Raw genomic sequence first — 16,514 nt, 5'->3', positions numbered from 1 at the left:
GTAGCAGACATTAGTCTTTGCAAACAGAGTATCTGCATGCACTCCAGCCATTCGCCCCATGACACCTCGCCTTTCGATGCTCGTCTGCTTTGTATGAACATTTTCGGAAATCCATGCTGCCTCAAGATCGACATTCTTGCCGAACGTTGCATCTCTCCATATTTCGTTGTCCTTCAAAGCTTCTCTTGTAACCTATGCTCGTCAAAACTAGAGACAATCACTTCAGAGCTACAATCACGAATACATAAAATCACAATCCTGTGCATCCCGCTCTCCTGCACCCACGTTAAAGACAAGTCTTAGTCATCATCTAACCGCCTAAGGAAGCTACGCATAGCTCCATAGCTTCATCAGCTCTCAGTGCATCTTCCATTTACCCCCACACTTCAACCTCATTTCACAATCAGAAAATGTCCCCCACATTCACAAAAATTACGCCTTCTCTCCCCGTGACTTCCATCCCAGACGCAATAGAGTTCTACACGACCAAACTCGGCTTCCGCATCTCAGGCCGTGACCGCGATGACCACACCTGGCTTCGACTAGGAGGCGAAGACTCAGAAAAGGCATCTATCCCAGTGAACGTTTACTTGAGAAGTAAGTGAGCGACAATCCAAATGCAAAGCCTCAATTGCACGTTCACTTGATCAAATTTCTCATTGCTTGAACGCTTTTAAAGGTACAGAGCTTGGACTGATCTATCATAAACTGAAACAGGACGAGGTTTCCCTGACATTTCCAGCGACGTCGAATTCGGCAAAGTTCACATTCGTGTCGATGGAGCAGAGGATGAACTGGAGAAGTTATATGAGACATTTGTCGCGAATGGAGTGAAAGTGTTAGAAGAAGTGAAGGTAATGCCTTGGGGATTGAAGCATTTTATTGTGACAGGCAAGTCCTCATTTGATTGAATGACGTGAGCGCGTTTAATGTGAGCTGACAGCTGAGGACAGATCCCGATGGAGTGAGTACCGATCGAAATGCTAGCACTGCTACGATGTGAGGTTTGATAAGTCTGGCTGACATGATACCGCAGAATATTCTAGATTTCGATCAGGCAATTGCAGGATGGAAACCGCCAGCTGGCAGAGCTTAGCGATTTGGAAGGAAGCAAAATTGATCATGAGAAGTCTCCCATGGCTCCGGTATTGGATCGTTTCAGTATTATGCCTTCGGGACGTGGTCGTCAAGATCGAGATTTCTCTAAGATCTGATCTCTAACATGGAAAGTCTCACGCCGGGTTGTGAGGCGAGGAGAAAATTGGCATGTGGAATCTTCCGATTCGTTGGAATCTGATGGTTTCAGCACATGATTATCGAGTTGTCGATAGGATTAGAATATTATCACTTCGTGAAACTGCTCAACCTGGAAACTGAGAAGTTATGAAAATATAGTCAGCACATACCCACTCACGGCTCATCTCCGTTCTGAGCATTACAGTGATCGAGGTCTGGTATCAAGTGTATGCGCTTCCAACAGGAAACGCAATCAGAGAGTGCGGCGGTAGTCGACGAGCGCAGAGCAAGAATAGCCTGTGCTGACGTCCTTGCTGGCGTCTATGAGAGGGGCTCTGGTTCTGCCCCTCATGCAAAGGTGCCGCATCTTGGGCGTGAAACTAGGCACTGGCTTACTGTGCGCCCAAGGAGAAGCGGAGCAGCCTAGGTCTTCGCAGAAGGTCCTGCACGAGGAAGATCCATGTCGTGCATGCAACTTCGATCACGTGTCAGACGGTAAGACCTGGTTGGGGCTTGCTGCGTTGCAGCGCCGGCCTTTCTTTGACCAAGTTTTGACAGTTGGGTGAACTGGCGGTCCGTACGAGCGCCGCTGTCTTCGGCAAGCTTGATCCTGCTACCACATGCTCGGAATGGGAGATGCTGGTGAAGACGGCAGGCATCGTGGCTCGGAGCGGAATGACGGGGTGAGATTGCTCGCATTGAACTCACTCCTCGTCATATTGCAGATGCTGCTCGACATCGCTGCGCACGGGCAGCTTCGGTGCAGGCATGGAAGGAATTGGCGCGTCGCAGGCTCGTATAATCTGCGTGGGAGAGGAAGAGTCCAGTGCGCGATGGCGATTTCGTGGTGCAGCAGCTTCATGTGCAACGCAGGGGCGGCGTGTGAAATGCGATTGAGGGCTGGTCGAAATTGTTGTGTCGTCGGTGCCCAGCGCTCTAAGAAAGTTGCCCGGCGTGATGCAGGTACGTCGACCGGGCGTGTTTCGATGGGGACCAAGACGTCGGCTCGCTGCACTGCTGCCGGCGGCGGTCAAGGGCGGCCTGTCCTGGGAGGAGGGTGGTTGTTGGAGCAGCGCAGAACAGAGCTGTCGTCCAGACGAACGCCCGTTGCTCTGCCACGCTGCCAGAGTCGTCTCGTCGCGGCGACCGTTGGCAGTGGCCCCTCGGCGGACATTTGCAGAGCATCGCCATCTCAGCGAAATGTCGAGGCGTGAGGTGCGCGGGCGGCGAAGGCCCAATGGCAGGGCGCGCTGGCTGGTCATTGAGTTTGGGGGATGGCCGCTCCCCTTTCCCGCGCACTGGATGGCTACTTCCTAGCGCGGCCGGCACACACAATTCGCGTCGCCTTAGCGGCCCCGGTTGCCAGGATGCCTCAGCGCCGCTGGCGAATGGCTCGAGCGCACTCCACCGTCTTCTCCACGATGCAGTGACACTACGGCCACGCTCCATCACATTCCCTGTCGTCGACCTCCTCGCCGGCCTGCGCATGCGAATCGTCTTCATGCCTCTGCTGCCCGCCGACAACATGCACGGCACGCCCGAGTGACACGCGACACGCCCTCTGGACGCCCTCGTCACCCAGGACCCTTTTTGTTATGCCGCCGCGGCACGACTGCGACAATTCTGAGACGACGCACACGCGACGAGGCGCAAGCCGAGCCCATATTTGATTCTGCACGCAATATAGCGAATCACCGCCAGCACCCCGCGGTCACACAGTCACCACCGTCATCTGGCGCTTGTGATTGCGTCGGTCCTGTTCATCACCAACACCGACCCCATCCTTCCACGGCAAACACTCATATTCAGGAAACATCCACAACAGTCCGCGCTCTGACATGCGTCGCAAATCCGTTCGAGGCTAGTGCTCATCATCAATCGCGCCAGGACCCACAATGTCTCGCGACGAGGCCTCGGAGCGGAGCCCGCTGGGCGAGCGTGGCATGAATGTCTTGCCTGCCTCCGAATACTTGCAGGAGCGTTTGCAAGAGCGACGCGCGCGACAACTGCGCCCCAAACGCGCGCGACACACCGACTTTGGCTTGCAATTCGCAAGAGGCCGCGACGATGACATCTTCCTGGCCGAGGCGGACGCGAGCCGCAATCCTAGGATGTACGACAGCTCACCACTGGCCGCCGGGAGCAGTCGCGCCTCGGACGCTGGGTCACAGAACAGCGATCGAAGGCGGCGAGCACCGGGCGTGCGCGACATGGACGAGCAATTGGACCGCCTGCACAAGCAGAATTTCGCGTTGAAGTTGGAATTGGATCATCGCCGCGAATTGACTCAAAAGTTGCGAGATCAAATGGAGGCCATGCAAGATCAAGTCGATCGCGCGCTGGTCTTGGAGGAAGAACACAAGGAACTGCTGCGCATCAACAGCGAGCTGGTATCTGAGTTGGAGAAGCGCGACAAGGCAGTCGAAGAAGCCATGGACATCATTTGCGACCTCGAAGACCAAGTGGGCGACCTGCAGGAACGTGGCAGCACTACCAGGCCGTCTACGGCACAGGCAGACTCTGGCTATGCGAGCACCGAGATTCATGACCAAGACCTACGCTCATCACCACCTCGCGCCGCTGGCGTATCCCAGACACCAGCCGTCAAGGTTCAACCGCCTTCGAATCATGCTTCGGCCGCATCCCAGAAGCTCCAAGGCCTTCTCAACACACAGACCCCCTCCAAGCCTAAGAGGCAGCCTTCAGTCTTGAGTTCGAGAAAGCCCAGCACTCAGGCGCTGCGAAGTGTATATCTTGAGACCTCGAAATCGCTGAAACCAGTGCAGAGCTTCCAGTCACTATTGGAGAGACAGGAGGGGAAGACTGAAGACGACACTGACGAGTTGCCGAGTTCGCCACGATTGAGCGCCCTCAGTGAAAGTAGTTTCCCATCACTTTACAGCCCGAAGAAAGGCGTCAGTCCCGATAAGTATGCGTGGGAAGCTACCGATCAGACGGAGAGTATGGCCGCCTCGTTAGGCTCCCGTGCACACATGCGTCAGGATAGCATCAAACGGGTCAGCCAATGGATGTCCGAGCGTGACGCGATCGAAACGACGCCATCCAAGTCAAACCGCATCTCTTCACCTCTGCAAGATGAGGCCGATTACCAACCGCTTGACCACCGTCCTCGCTATCAATCCCTCAACAATGCACTGGCAGCATCAAAAAAGCCAGCAACGTTGGAGCCGGCCCCTGAGCTCAAACAATTCGAGCACCAATTGCGGAAGCAGAAGCCCGGTAGGGGTCAACCTCGACCACTTAGCTATAATGGTCCTGGCTTTGGTGAGCATAACATGCCACCTACACCAGATAGCGTAAGCACCAGAATGCTTCGGGAGTCACGATCTTCTATCGTCAGAGACAAGAGTCTGGTCGATAGTCTGCCTTCGCCGCTTAAAAACTTCGAACTTCCCGAATCCGGCCTTCGCACTGCCCCGCGTCAGATGAGATCTTCAGTCGAGCTTCGCACTGCTTATAACAGCAACCTCCAATTTCGATCTACGGCATTAGATGGGCACGACCACGACGACAGCTCAGACGAAGAGTACATTCCGCAGGAGCCAAAGAGTCTCCGCGACGACGAGGTGAAGGCTTTCGCCTTTGATCAGAAGTACGACTTTGCGGATGGACAGTCAATCGACCAGGGCATATCGACCAGCTTCCAGTCACATTCGCGACAACCTGATGATGTCATGTTCAATCGCAACGACATATCGCCGACACTGAGGCCTCAAACGATAGAACGTAGGAGATCCAGCGATCAGAACCACTCAGCTCCTGCCAAACCCCGTTTTGGCCGCATGGAAACCAGTCCAACATTGTTGACTGTGAATGGCTTCGGTGGCGATGGCAGGAGCCCTGTCGACAGGTTTATAAGTCCACACTCTGCGCGTTCACAGCATTCTAGCTCCTCGGGGAATCGCACGATTACTGAAGTCGAAGAGAAAGTTCAGCCACAATCTCCTGTGCCTTCAGCAATGACGAGCGTCGCGTCACCGCGCTCTGGAACATCGCCTTCACCAGCCAGAACACTGAGCAAGAAGATGCCAGGCTTCATCAGGCGCCTCAGCAATACGATGGCTGCTGGTGAAAAGCCTGTCTTGCCGACCTTGACCACGGCGCCGTCTTCGGTGTACGCCCAACCCGGCCCACCACGACCAAAGACGAGCCACGCCGATCGCCTGACCCGAGGCAACAACGGCAGTCCGACTGTCGCTCGACCTCCTAGCAGCCGCGACAGTAGACCTACGCCCCCGTCGAGGGCGAAGACCGAGATGAACACAGCACGGCCAGCATCAGCAGCTGCCACTGATAAAGAGAGGAGGTTTTTGTTCAGACGCAACGAAAGCGTCAAGAAAGACCCTACAGAAGAACTTGAAACATCAGACACTCCGGCGCGAGTCGGTCTTCAGAAACGCAGAGGCAGCATTAGAGACGTCATGGCCTCGAGACGTCCATGGAGGTAAACTTGCAGCATATTGGCATTGCTTTTCCTTTGCATGCGCATGTAGATTACTGACCTGTGTCAAAGAGGGGCATGAATGAACCAATGTGCATGATGGAAGCGTAACAAAACAAAACACGATGGGCAAATTGGGATGACTTTACGAATGCCTTTATGGCTGAAACACGACGACATGGCAAAACTCATTACCGCTGTATACTATTCTCGGGTATTACAATAATACGTACATGGCTTCGATGTAATGTCGAAGTGTTTTGGAGAAACATGAGTCTCGCGTGAAGTTCAAGTGCAATGTCTCCACGAATTTTATGCTAATCTGCCGTGCCTTGTCGGCGTTGTGCTTGATGTCTTGAGCAGCACCTTCCTCCTTCTGGAGGGAAGCATTGCTTTATCACACAGGCGCATCGATGCCTTCGCTCTACTGCTTCTGTGGCAACCTCGACATGTCTTGTCCACATCTGTTGGCGTCGACCAAGCATCGCCGGACTGAAACAAACCGAAATGCTTGACGAAAGCTTCATGGCATCAAGCCTGCTCGGTCATTAAGGTAGTCCACCCGGCCCAATCGCATCCCCTTCGCGAACCACATGGCTTCTTTCGACACACGCGTCTTCACAACAACATCTCATCGTTTCTACGCCTCTTTCGTATGTCTGACCGAAATATTGTGCTCTAGAGCAAAAGAAAGACAGGGCCCGGAGGTTTCCCACGCGACACGTGCCGGCATTGAGAGTTCTCACTTGCTGTCCCGCAAACACGCGACACGGACCGGCTCAGGCAGGCGAGATCTCTGGCTTCCAGGAACAGGAACCCGGGCGACTACCACAGCTGGGACGGGCTGTACTGACGCACCACTTCTTGCTTTGCTTTACCCGGTACAAGGCGGCTAAGCAAGCTTTCTGCGCAAGCTGTGTCGCCCGGGCTTTGCGCTTTCGCATTGGGATGCCGTCGCAGCCGTCCTCCGCCTTCGGGGAAACTTCATCAAAAGCAGACAGCGAATTAGTGACGACGGCGCGGATCCAAAGGATTGGGAGTACAAATACCCCGAGTGAGGGGACGACTGCTGCTGCTGCTGCTGGTAACGCTGAGACTGAGCCATACCGCGACATCCCGGTTTCCTCTAATCACCCCCATCCTCGCTCTCGGACTTCTTCATCATCACTTCAGCCTCAGTTGACAACAAGTAAAGCAAGAGAAACGACATCTTCGCCTTCGTTTTCGGAGACCACTACGACTTCGTCTCCGCTTCTGAAACGCGTCCAGAAGTCCCGCGCAACCCACGTTGCGCAAATCGTACTTTTTATTCTTCTTGTTTTGCAGTTCATCCTCATGTACAGAAAATTTGCGTTGGCGAGTGGGTTCGCTGTTGCGGCGTTGGTGAAGGGGAATGTGGCTGTTGCTGTTGCTGGGAATGGGAATGAATATGGAAGTTCGACGAGTAAGAGTAGTGATGTGCCGGATTATTTTGTGACGAGTCCGGAGTTATTTCCAGGTATGTCCTGAGTGGGTTTTGTGTGGGGAGTGAGGATGCCTGGAAGAGTGAGGTTGGTTGAGATATTCTGGAGATCCTGGTTGCGAGTCATGGTGTGAAGATGATCATCGAGACTGATAGTGGAGATGCATAGGTCCTACGCCTACGGGAGCTGCGGCTTTTCTTGCGCAGACAAATCCGGCGCCTTTTGCTGGGACGGTGAGTCGTATAACATGCTACTGCAAAGCACAATGGTACTGATGAATGTGATTAGACCTACATCCCAAACAGCCCATTGGCAACCCAAGTGCCAATTGTCGGAAACAACGACAATGGCAATATCTTCCAGTACGAATTGCATCTCACCACTTGTTTGATCATGATCTCAATTCTGACTTGATACAAGAATGCATGGCCAGTTGTCACACTACTTTCCTAACCCACGAGGTTTTGGAGTTGACGAGTATTCTCTGCCGAAGAATGCTTCGATCGTGCAGCTGAACATGCTGTCGCGACACGGATCGCGGTACCCGACAACTGGAGCTGGTGCTGAGAAGATTGGGCAGAAGATTCTCAATTATACGACTGGCGTTTCTGGGCATGCGACATTTTCGGGGCCGCTAGAGTTCTTGAATGAGTGGACTTATAAAGTAAGCACAGAACCTATGCAACATGAGACTTTTGATATGCTGACAGTGCTAGCTCGGTGCTGAGATCCTCGTCCCTGTTGGCAAGCAAGAACTGTTCGATTCGGGCACTCTTCACCAAATCATGTACGGCCATCTGTACAAGAACAATGGCACCAAGATCACAGCAAGATCTACTACACAAGATCGTATGCTCAAGTCTGCCGAATACTTCCTCGCTGGTTTCTTCGGCCTGGAGTGGACCCATAACGCCACTTTAGTTTTGGCGATTGAAGAAAATACTGGCGTTTGGAATAATACTCTCGCGGGCTACTACAACTGCAACAACTCGAACACCGGAGTCTCAGCTGGCGGTAGCAATGCCAGCACACAATGGTCTTCTATCTACCTTGCTGATGCCCCCGCACGACTGAACAACTACAGCTCAGGCTTCAACTGGACTGTCGCAGATGCTTACAACGCCCAGTCGCTCTGCGCTTACGAAACTGTTGCACTTGGCTACTCCGCTTTCTGCGGTCTTTTCACCTACTCCGAATGGGAAGGTTACGAATACTCCATCGACCTCTCTTTTGCCGGCAACAATATGTTCCAGTCTCCCACTGGCCGCGCTGTGGGAATTGGTTACGTGGTCGAGATTCTTGCCCGTCTCCAACATCATCTAATCACAGAGCCTGTAGCGCAAGTCAATGTGACGTTGGACAGCAATCCCGCCACCTTCCCGCTCGGCCAGACTTTGAACTTCGATTTCAGCCACGACACCAACATCGCTGCTATTCTGACTGCTTTCGGTCTCACGCAATTCGCACCCGTTCTACCTACCGACCGCATCGAACGGAATCGCTCCCTCATTGTCTCACACATGGAGCCTTTTGGTGCGAGATTGGATATGGAAATCATCGAAACTCCTAAGCCACTCAGCGGTAACCGCAAAGATGGCAATTCGTACGAGGAAGGTGGTTTGACGAGGTACATCCATTTCATTCTGAATCAGAGAACGATTCCATTGGGCAAGTCATTGAGCAAGTGTGGGGAGAGAGATGATGGGTGGTGTGAGTTGACGACGTTTATGGAGGTTCAGAGTAAGATGTTGGAGGAGGCGCAGTATGATTGGAGTTGTAATGGGGATTATCCGGCTGTTCCGTTTGGGGAGGTTACGAATGGGGTGCCGGTGGCGAAGGAGCCGTAGACATTTGAGATGGTTCAATTTGAGTTGAGTAACAGTCTATGTACGCAAAGGAACAGCTCCTGGTGAAATCTAGCGAGGATTGGCATTCCATCACTGCCTTTGACAATAGGCATTGAGTGATCAACTTCACTGAAATTCCAAGCTCTGATCACGATAATCACAGGCGAATAGCCTGAGCGCATGTCGACAGTCGATAGCCAGCAAGAGTACCCAGCGTTGCAAGCATTTCAATCCGCATAGAGAGTTCCTTCACGCCACAGTCCTTCTCTACCAGTCGACAACATATAAAGCACGCTTTCATATGATCCTGTACTCAATGCTAAATGAAGTATACGCCACAAAAGGTTCGTTGTAATCGACCATTCGGCGACAGTAGACAGAATACTGCATGCCTCCAATACGTTCGCACATTTTCCTCGCAAAAAGAGGTCTCACGACCCAGATGGTCTTCGCATCGCTGGGTAGACCTCTTTGCTTCATTCGCATTGGCATGCCAAACGAAGGGCTAGTGACGAGGTTCAGAACGAATCCCATTGGTGCTCCTATGAGGATCATGAGGACTACTACTGCCAATGCAGTATCGTTCTTGGAGGCTGCCATCAGAAGGGCTATTATGCATAGTGCCAAGAGGAAGAGAGTTGTTCCGTAGGAGAGGTAGGGACCGAAAGGCGCTGCGTAATGCGTTTGGGGTTTGGCTGATGACATTGTAGGAGATATCGGCTCCGAGTGGACTTGACTGTGTTGCCGAGTCCAGAACATTGCTTCGTACGGCGTATCGGCGATACTAGGAAACGGGACAAGTAGCTGGCTGCTTCGCTGCAGAGAGAATGCGGTAATGGGAACAGATCTTAACAGGCCCATATTTGTTGTCCCCTAGACAAGCAATGTGCCGCATGCTTGAGAGGAACCGCGGAAGCTTCAATGAATGTGTCAAGCTTGCAAGTTCGGCTGGTGAGGCTTGTCTCGAGGCGCAGACAGGCATAGGTGGGTGTTGCGGATCTGTACTCCACATGAGGCCCGCTTCTTTTATATCCCATATTCCAAAATGTGTGGCACAGTCGGGCTGATCTGAATCTAGCAAAATCTCCTGAAAATGTTAGGAGGCGTGCAGAATCTCTTGTGCATGATGATCGGATTGTTGTAGCCCACGACTGCATGGCATATGGAATCCAATCCCTGAGTGCAGTGACAGGCCACCACATGTGAAGCCAACATGCGGCACCGACAATGTAATCAAATCGGACTTCGGTGGTCTCCGACAGGGCTATAGTCCTTGTCTGCGGCGTGTAACAACCATTTCGTATTTGCTCGCAGTAGGAAAGTATTTGGTAGGGTCCATGAACCGTGCTGGAGCAAGGCCTCGGGGTTGACGGACAAAGTACACATTGGGGCCATGACTGCGCCTACTGCTCCATGGTTCATATTGGTCGAGGCATTTCCTCGCCAATAATTCAAATGCGCCTGCTCCAAACATCTATCCATCAATCCGCACCGTTGGGAAGATACTCCGCGAGAGACGCGTGCAAGAAGCACAGCAGCAGTACTGACATGAAATCCTACGGCAACAGATAGGCCGTAAAAGACGCCGTGACACCCTGTAGGTGGAGGGGCGAAAGCCTAGGACTGTCCACTCTGGGCAGGAGAGCGGGGACAGCAAACAAGAAGTGCTTGTGTGTTGGAGATGCTCTCCTAACTTGTGCTTGAAAGACGCTTGCCCAGCGTATCGAGGTCCAACCCAGGCGGTCCACGTGTGGAAGACTTTCGTGTTGAAGGTGCTGGAAGACTTGCTGAGACATTCGATTGAGCAACGGGCTCGAGACAACCTGGGAACGGAGACTTGTCGATGCTTAGTCAGATCCCCTGGTTCCATTGACTCGGAGCAAAAATTCTTCGCACCAGAAGTGAGTGTTCACTTCACCGGCCGATATCTCGACCAAACCTGGTTCAATTGCCCTGCGACTTCTTGCTATGTGTTCCTGGGCCAAGAAGCCTTCGGAACGTCAGTTTCTGACAACCGATCGGAGATACTGACGCCCAAAAAGAGTGATTTCATGACATGTTGTCACTCAGGTGTTGTTTAACGTATAAAAATGCTGCATCAAGAGGGAATCGAACCCCCCCCTGCTGCTTGGAAGGCAGCAATCCTAACCACTAGACCATTGATGCGAAGAACCATGAAGAAATCGTGGATCTTGCAAAATATGAAGGTTGTGATTGAGAGCAGTGAGTGAGAAGAGCACCATCACCCATCGCAGGGTCAACAATAGGCAGATATGCTCTGGCCCAGACCTTCAGGGAGCTATACACGCACTGAGGTCCTCGGACTCTTGATTGACTCTTGAGTTTCGGCTTGAAGTGGGTATTTTCGTCCACGGCTGAAGTTGGTGCTTACATAAGGCACCCACCCCACTACGCTCGGATGTCCCCAACCTCTGGAAGATGTTTCCCCGAGAGAAGAGTGTAAAAGCATCACGAACTTGCTACTCGTCACCTAGAAGCGCTTCTGCAGACTACAAATCCTGCGATCATCATGCAATCTGGCCAATTCCCGTGGATACTCATGCCAGCGAAGACTCGGTGCCCGGCACGATGCTTGATCCGAAGAGAAGCTTGAAAGTCTCAAGGGGCTGTCGCAGAGACTCCGTGGTCTGTCACAGATGGACTATCCGCCCCATTGATGCCTGGCACCTGGTCAAAGCCTCTGGGCAACCATCATTCCCATGACAGATGCTGGACATCTCTGATGTCGCGAATGTTCGCCAAGCCGTTTCCCCCAGTTCCTTTTCACGACCTCTTCCTGCTTTGGCGCTTGCTCTTGCTTCGACCACGTCGAACAAGACAAGACTTCCCTGCCGGTCTAATTCAGTTGGCCAATTGAGGTAGTACTGCAGGAGCTTGAGATCGCATGCGCGCAGACGAGTGACACAGCTACAGCGGCTGGCCGAGGTCAGCATAGTCTTGCAGAATGGTCGGTCGGTCCGGTCGGCATGAGTGTCACGGATCGGTATGCAGAGGACGTCGCAAAGGTGAAATGGCTGATGCTCGGCGCCGAGCTCGGCTGAACGGCTTTCTGCTATGCCATAATACATTGAAGTAGACATCGGTACATGCGGACTCGTTCGTCCTGGCGGCAGCATCGAGCATTAAAGCTGGATAGACTACAACACTTCGTTGCGGAAAATTGTTCACAGCCATCATGGCCTATGGTCCCTTCGAGAATCCATCTTGGCAGCAAGACTTGCCTTCACCATATTTCGCAGAGAGCCACCGAGCATTTCAGAAAGCATGCCGGGCATTCATTGACGAGCACCTGAATGCACATGCGCTGGAATGGGAAAGAGAGGAGAACGTCCCCGAATCAGTGTGGAACCGCTTCGGTGAAGCCAACATGTTGATTCCCGCCCTTCCGGCATCATTGCCGACGAAGTGGCTGAGAAAGTTGAACTTATCGACACTACCTGGTGGTCTGGACGCCGAAGTCTTCGATGGTTTGCACTCATACATTTATTTCGATGAGGTATGTCAGTGTGCTTGAGACGATAGTGTCAATAGGACGCCATACTGAGGCATTCCGCTCCATAGATGGCTCGATCAGGTCTCTTGGCCATTCCAGGGTCTCTAATGGCAGGTATGGCGTATGGAGTGCCTCCCATCCTACACTATGGGTCTTCTGAGCTACAAGAGCGGCTGCTTCCCGAGCTTTTGAGCGCATCAAAACGTTGCTGCATCGCGGTGACAGAGCCAGAGGCTGGTTCCGATGTTGCAGGTATGACTACTACTGCCGAGAAGAGCAAAGATGGGAAACATTACATTGTCAATGGGGCTAAGAAATGGTGAGCATTTGCAGATCCTGTCGGGTGCCTAGTTTCTGACACGTTCAATCAGGATCACGAATGGTCTATGGGCTGAATACGCAACAATGGCAGTCAGAACTGGAGGGCTAGGCGCAAAAGGACTTTCTCTACTGGTTGTGCCGCTCAAGAACCAAGCTGGCGTAACAGTGAGAAAATTACCACTCGGAGGAGGAAATACTGCTGGCACCGCGTACATTGATCTCGAAGATGTCCAAGTCCCTGTGGAGAATCTTATCGGACGCGAGGGTTCAGGCATGTCTTACATTATGGCAAATTTCAACCACGAACGCATGGCGGTATCGATCACTGTCACCCGGCAAGCTCGCGTAGCTCTCGATGCTACTGTCAAATATTGTCTCAAGCGCGAAGCGTTCGGTAAAGTATTGATGGACCAGCCAGTTATCAGGAAACGACTGGCCAAATGCGGTGCTGAAGTTGAGACAATGACCGCATGGCTGGAGACTTTGTCGTACCAGATGCAAAAGATGGGAAAGGAACAGGCAGACGCCAGGCTTGGTGGATTGATAGCTCTGGCCAAAGCGAAGGCCGGCAAAGTCCTGGAGAAATGTGCTAGCTGTGCTGTGCTTTTGCACGGAGGAGCTGGCTATACGAGATCTGGCCAAGGAGAGCTGGTCGAGAGTGAGTAGGGCGAGAACCCTTTGGAGCCGTTGCTAATGAGATGCAGAGATTTATCGCGAGATCAGTGGTGCACGAATTCCCGGCGGTAGTGAGGACGTCATGTTCGATCTCGCAATACGCCAACTTGTAAAGACCTACAATGCGAGTCTTGATCGGCCTGGGCTGAAGAGGTCATCTCGGCTGTAAATGATCTTCACCTCATGAACGCTGTGGATTTCCAGAACAAATGATATCGATCTCTGCTTGTGCGAGCGATTCCCCACTGGTTCGTTTCACTTGAGCACTACCATGTTGCTGTGTAAAACTGCAGACTATGCTGCCTTACTATGGAGTAAATCCAGTGTCAAATCACCTCCCATGCTACCGAGACATGAAGCTGCGAGTGAGTTCACGTGGCAAAGTAAAACTGTGCGCAGCTGCTCACCATGAAGACCCTCTCGGCCCGAGACGAATGCAGTGCCAGAGGTGCATCTCGGCGCCGAGCACATCTGCCGAAACCGACTTGCCGGAAACGACCACAGAGTTCACCAACACCTCCACGCTCTACACTCCACGCAACCGATATACCCGCATCTCGGGCAAGACGGCTCACAACGCCTGAACAGCCACAATAAGTATTCATCATGTCTGGCGCGCCACGATATACAACAGAATTGATGGACGTACCGGGTATGAAGTTTCGTATAGACATACCAGATCCACAACAGCGAATACAAGCATACATTGACGAATATGCAAACCCATCGCATAATGGCAAGACATTCGAGGTGCGCCAGCCAGAAGATACGCATCTCGACAGCAACTAATCTTGTTCCTCGTAGGGCATAGACGAACCGCTCATGCGAGAATGCATCCGATTGATCTCTGCAACCGGCCCACCAAAAGTCTCTTGTGTGTTCGAACTAGAAGTAACACAGCAATTCTCCAATCGCATGGGAAACATGCACGGAGGCGCGATAGCGCTCGTCTTCGATATGGCAACGACCATGTGTCAAGCCCCCTACGCCAGAGAAGACTTTTGGTGGTTCGGCGGCGTGTCGCGAACACTGAATGTGACGTATCTGCGGCCTGTTCGAATGGGCATGCAAATTGAGATTCGATGCGAGGTTCTGCAGATGGGAGATCGACTCGCGACTATACGTGGCGAGTTTCGAGATAAAGCTGATGGGAGAGTATTATGCGTTTGCGAACATAATAAAGTGAGCATACAATTCAAGGGCAAGTCTGCCTTGTGAGATATGGCAGGAGAAGTCTGATTTTCAGCAATTATGCACCTCACTTGGAATATACAATCATGACCGAATTCAAGACAAAGTAAGTTGCGACCACGAGCGTGTGCTTCGGTTTGAAACGCGATGCTGCTTTTCGAAGCTCAGACCTAGCTGGCAGCTTAGCGGCAGAACTGGCAATGGAAATGCTCGAGCTCAAGCATAAGATTCTCTCTACATGCCGAGTCGTGAACACCGAAACGACATGGGGCCTAGTAGGGCACAACCGGCGCAGAACCGCCCTGGACGTTCTGTAATCATTCAAATATAACGTGCTCTGAAGCTTCGCCTACATCACCCTCATGCTTACAAAATCACTTTACACCTTGACGGACCGAGCATGTCCACCATCACTCTCCCAACCGAGTTTCCAGCACTTGCAGGCAAGACAGTAGTGATCACCGGCGGTGCCAGCGGTATTGGCGAGGGCTACGTACGCGTTGCTCGCGATCACGGTGCCAACGTTGTCTTTGGAGACCGAGATCAGGCCCTCGGCAACCAAGTCGCAGCAGCTCATGGTGCTACATTCGTCCCGACGGATGTGACCTCTTATGCAGACCAGTTGAAACTCTTCGCCACAGCTTTTCAAAAGTATGGCCGGGTGGATCATGCCATAGCGAACGCTGCAGTTTATGAGCCGAATTCGTGGTTTTCGGAGACAGCTGATTTGGAAAGTGTTCAAAAGGTAATGGCAGAGCGTACGCCTCTGCGTTTAAAGAAGAGAATGCTGAGAGATTTGCAGGAGCCACCCTCACTGGTGTACGATATCAATGTTCGTGGCGTGACCACCTTCTCGCATATCGCATCCGTGTATTTGCGGCAAGGTGTCACATCTCCTACGAATGACGACAAGTCGCTCACAATTGTCTCCTCCACGGCCGGAATCCATGTGGCACACAAGACTCCACTTTATGGTGTCAGTAACCAAGTTCCCGAAAGCTGTGCGGTGCCCTTACATTGCTAACAACACTCTTAAATAGACCTCCAAAGCTGCGATCAATTATCTGGGCCGAGCGCTGTCCAAGACACTTCCAACCACACACGGCATTCGTGTTAACGTCATCTGCCCATCAATCACGCGTACGCCTTTGGGAGTTGCCACCCACATGGTCAAAATGTTCGAAGACGCAGATATTCCGGTACAGAGCTCAGAGGACGTTGGCAACGTGATTGCAGCTATTAATTCTGATCCCTCCATGAATGGCAAAACGCTATATGTCCACGCGGGAAAAGCCTATGACCTGCGACTGGACTCGCCTGCTGTTCAGACTGAGGTGCTAGGCCTAGAGATTCTCGAAACCATGGGCAAACTAGCCAAGAGGTATCAACGCTCTTCCTAGAGCAGTCGCGGTCCTAGTGCGCTCATTTTGCGACGTATGCGAATGTTTCTGTTGTCGTATAGTCGCTGTAGTATGATTACATCAATACAGGCGAATCTGAATGTTGTCAGCAGGAGGCACACGTTGTCGTGTCTCAAAAAGCTCTCTGCAGCGCCTTTATGCCATTCTATCAAGCTAAGGAGCACATAATTCTCCGTCTTTGCGGAGAATATGCTCATATCGTCGGCATCGCTTTCACCAAAAAGTTTGTATTTCACACAGCACCTGGCTACACACTCCTGACCTCGGGAGCATCCAGCGTTCCAGAAAAAAGTGCACTTTGTAGTGGTCCTTCTCTAATGGATCGCGGCGACCTGCGCGCAATACATGGCTTGATGGGTCCAGGAGTACCCTTCAGTTGATCTG

The 16,514-nt window shown here is 52.3% G+C and overlaps 6 protein-coding genes across 6 annotated transcripts; all 6 read left to right on the top strand.

Annotated features, from left to right (window-relative positions):
• Window positions 1-410: 410 nt before the first annotated feature.
• On the top strand, window positions 411-1,096 carry CKM354_000812600 (uncharacterized protein; the record flags this gene model as incomplete). The annotated part of the gene is made up of 4 exons (XM_044803494.1): window positions 411-597; window positions 718-891; window positions 954-964; window positions 1,037-1,096. 4 exons carry the CDS (start codon window positions 411-413, stop codon window positions 1,094-1,096), a joined length of 432 nt encoding a protein of 143 aa, XP_044659429.1.
• A 2,035-nt stretch (window positions 1,097-3,131) lies between these two features.
• Window positions 3,132-5,705, top strand: CKM354_000812500 (uncharacterized protein; the record flags this gene model as incomplete). The annotated part of the gene is made up of 1 exon (XM_044803493.1): window positions 3,132-5,705. One exon carries the CDS (start codon window positions 3,132-3,134, stop codon window positions 5,703-5,705), a length of 2,574 nt encoding a protein of 857 aa, XP_044659428.1.
• A 941-nt stretch (window positions 5,706-6,646) lies between these two features.
• On the top strand, window positions 6,647-9,008 carry CKM354_000812400 (uncharacterized protein; the record flags this gene model as incomplete). The annotated part of the gene is made up of 5 exons (XM_044803492.1): window positions 6,647-7,196; window positions 7,330-7,394; window positions 7,450-7,523; window positions 7,582-7,825; window positions 7,878-9,008. 5 exons carry the CDS (start codon window positions 6,647-6,649, stop codon window positions 9,006-9,008), a joined length of 2,064 nt encoding a protein of 687 aa, XP_044659427.1.
• Window positions 9,009-12,204: 3,196 nt separating this feature from the next.
• On the top strand, window positions 12,205-13,687 carry CKM354_000812300 (uncharacterized protein; the record flags this gene model as incomplete). The annotated part of the gene is made up of 4 exons (XM_044803491.1): window positions 12,205-12,525; window positions 12,591-12,841; window positions 12,894-13,501; window positions 13,548-13,687. The coding sequence occupies 4 exons, from the start codon at window positions 12,205-12,207 to the stop codon at window positions 13,685-13,687; spliced, it is 1,320 nt and encodes a 439-aa protein (XP_044659426.1).
• A 437-nt stretch (window positions 13,688-14,124) lies between these two features.
• Window positions 14,125-14,736, top strand: CKM354_000812200 (uncharacterized protein; the record flags this gene model as incomplete). The annotated part of the gene is made up of 2 exons (XM_044803490.1): window positions 14,125-14,268; window positions 14,323-14,736. The coding sequence occupies 2 exons, from the start codon at window positions 14,125-14,127 to the stop codon at window positions 14,734-14,736; spliced, it is 558 nt and encodes a 185-aa protein (XP_044659425.1).
• A 373-nt stretch (window positions 14,737-15,109) lies between these two features.
• Window positions 15,110-16,109, top strand: CKM354_000812100 (uncharacterized protein; the record flags this gene model as incomplete). The annotated part of the gene is made up of 3 exons (XM_044803489.1): window positions 15,110-15,454; window positions 15,512-15,685; window positions 15,750-16,109. The coding sequence occupies 3 exons, from the start codon at window positions 15,110-15,112 to the stop codon at window positions 16,107-16,109; spliced, it is 879 nt and encodes a 292-aa protein (XP_044659424.1).
• Between the last annotated feature and the right edge of the window lie 405 nt (window positions 16,110-16,514).

This window comes from Cercospora kikuchii (assembly GCF_019650295.1).
Source record: "Cercospora kikuchii DNA, contig_00005, whole genome shotgun sequence".
NCBI lineage: Eukaryota > Fungi > Ascomycota > Dothideomycetes > Mycosphaerellales > Mycosphaerellaceae > Cercospora > Cercospora kikuchii.
This window is presented reverse-complemented; position numbering and strand designations above follow the sequence as displayed.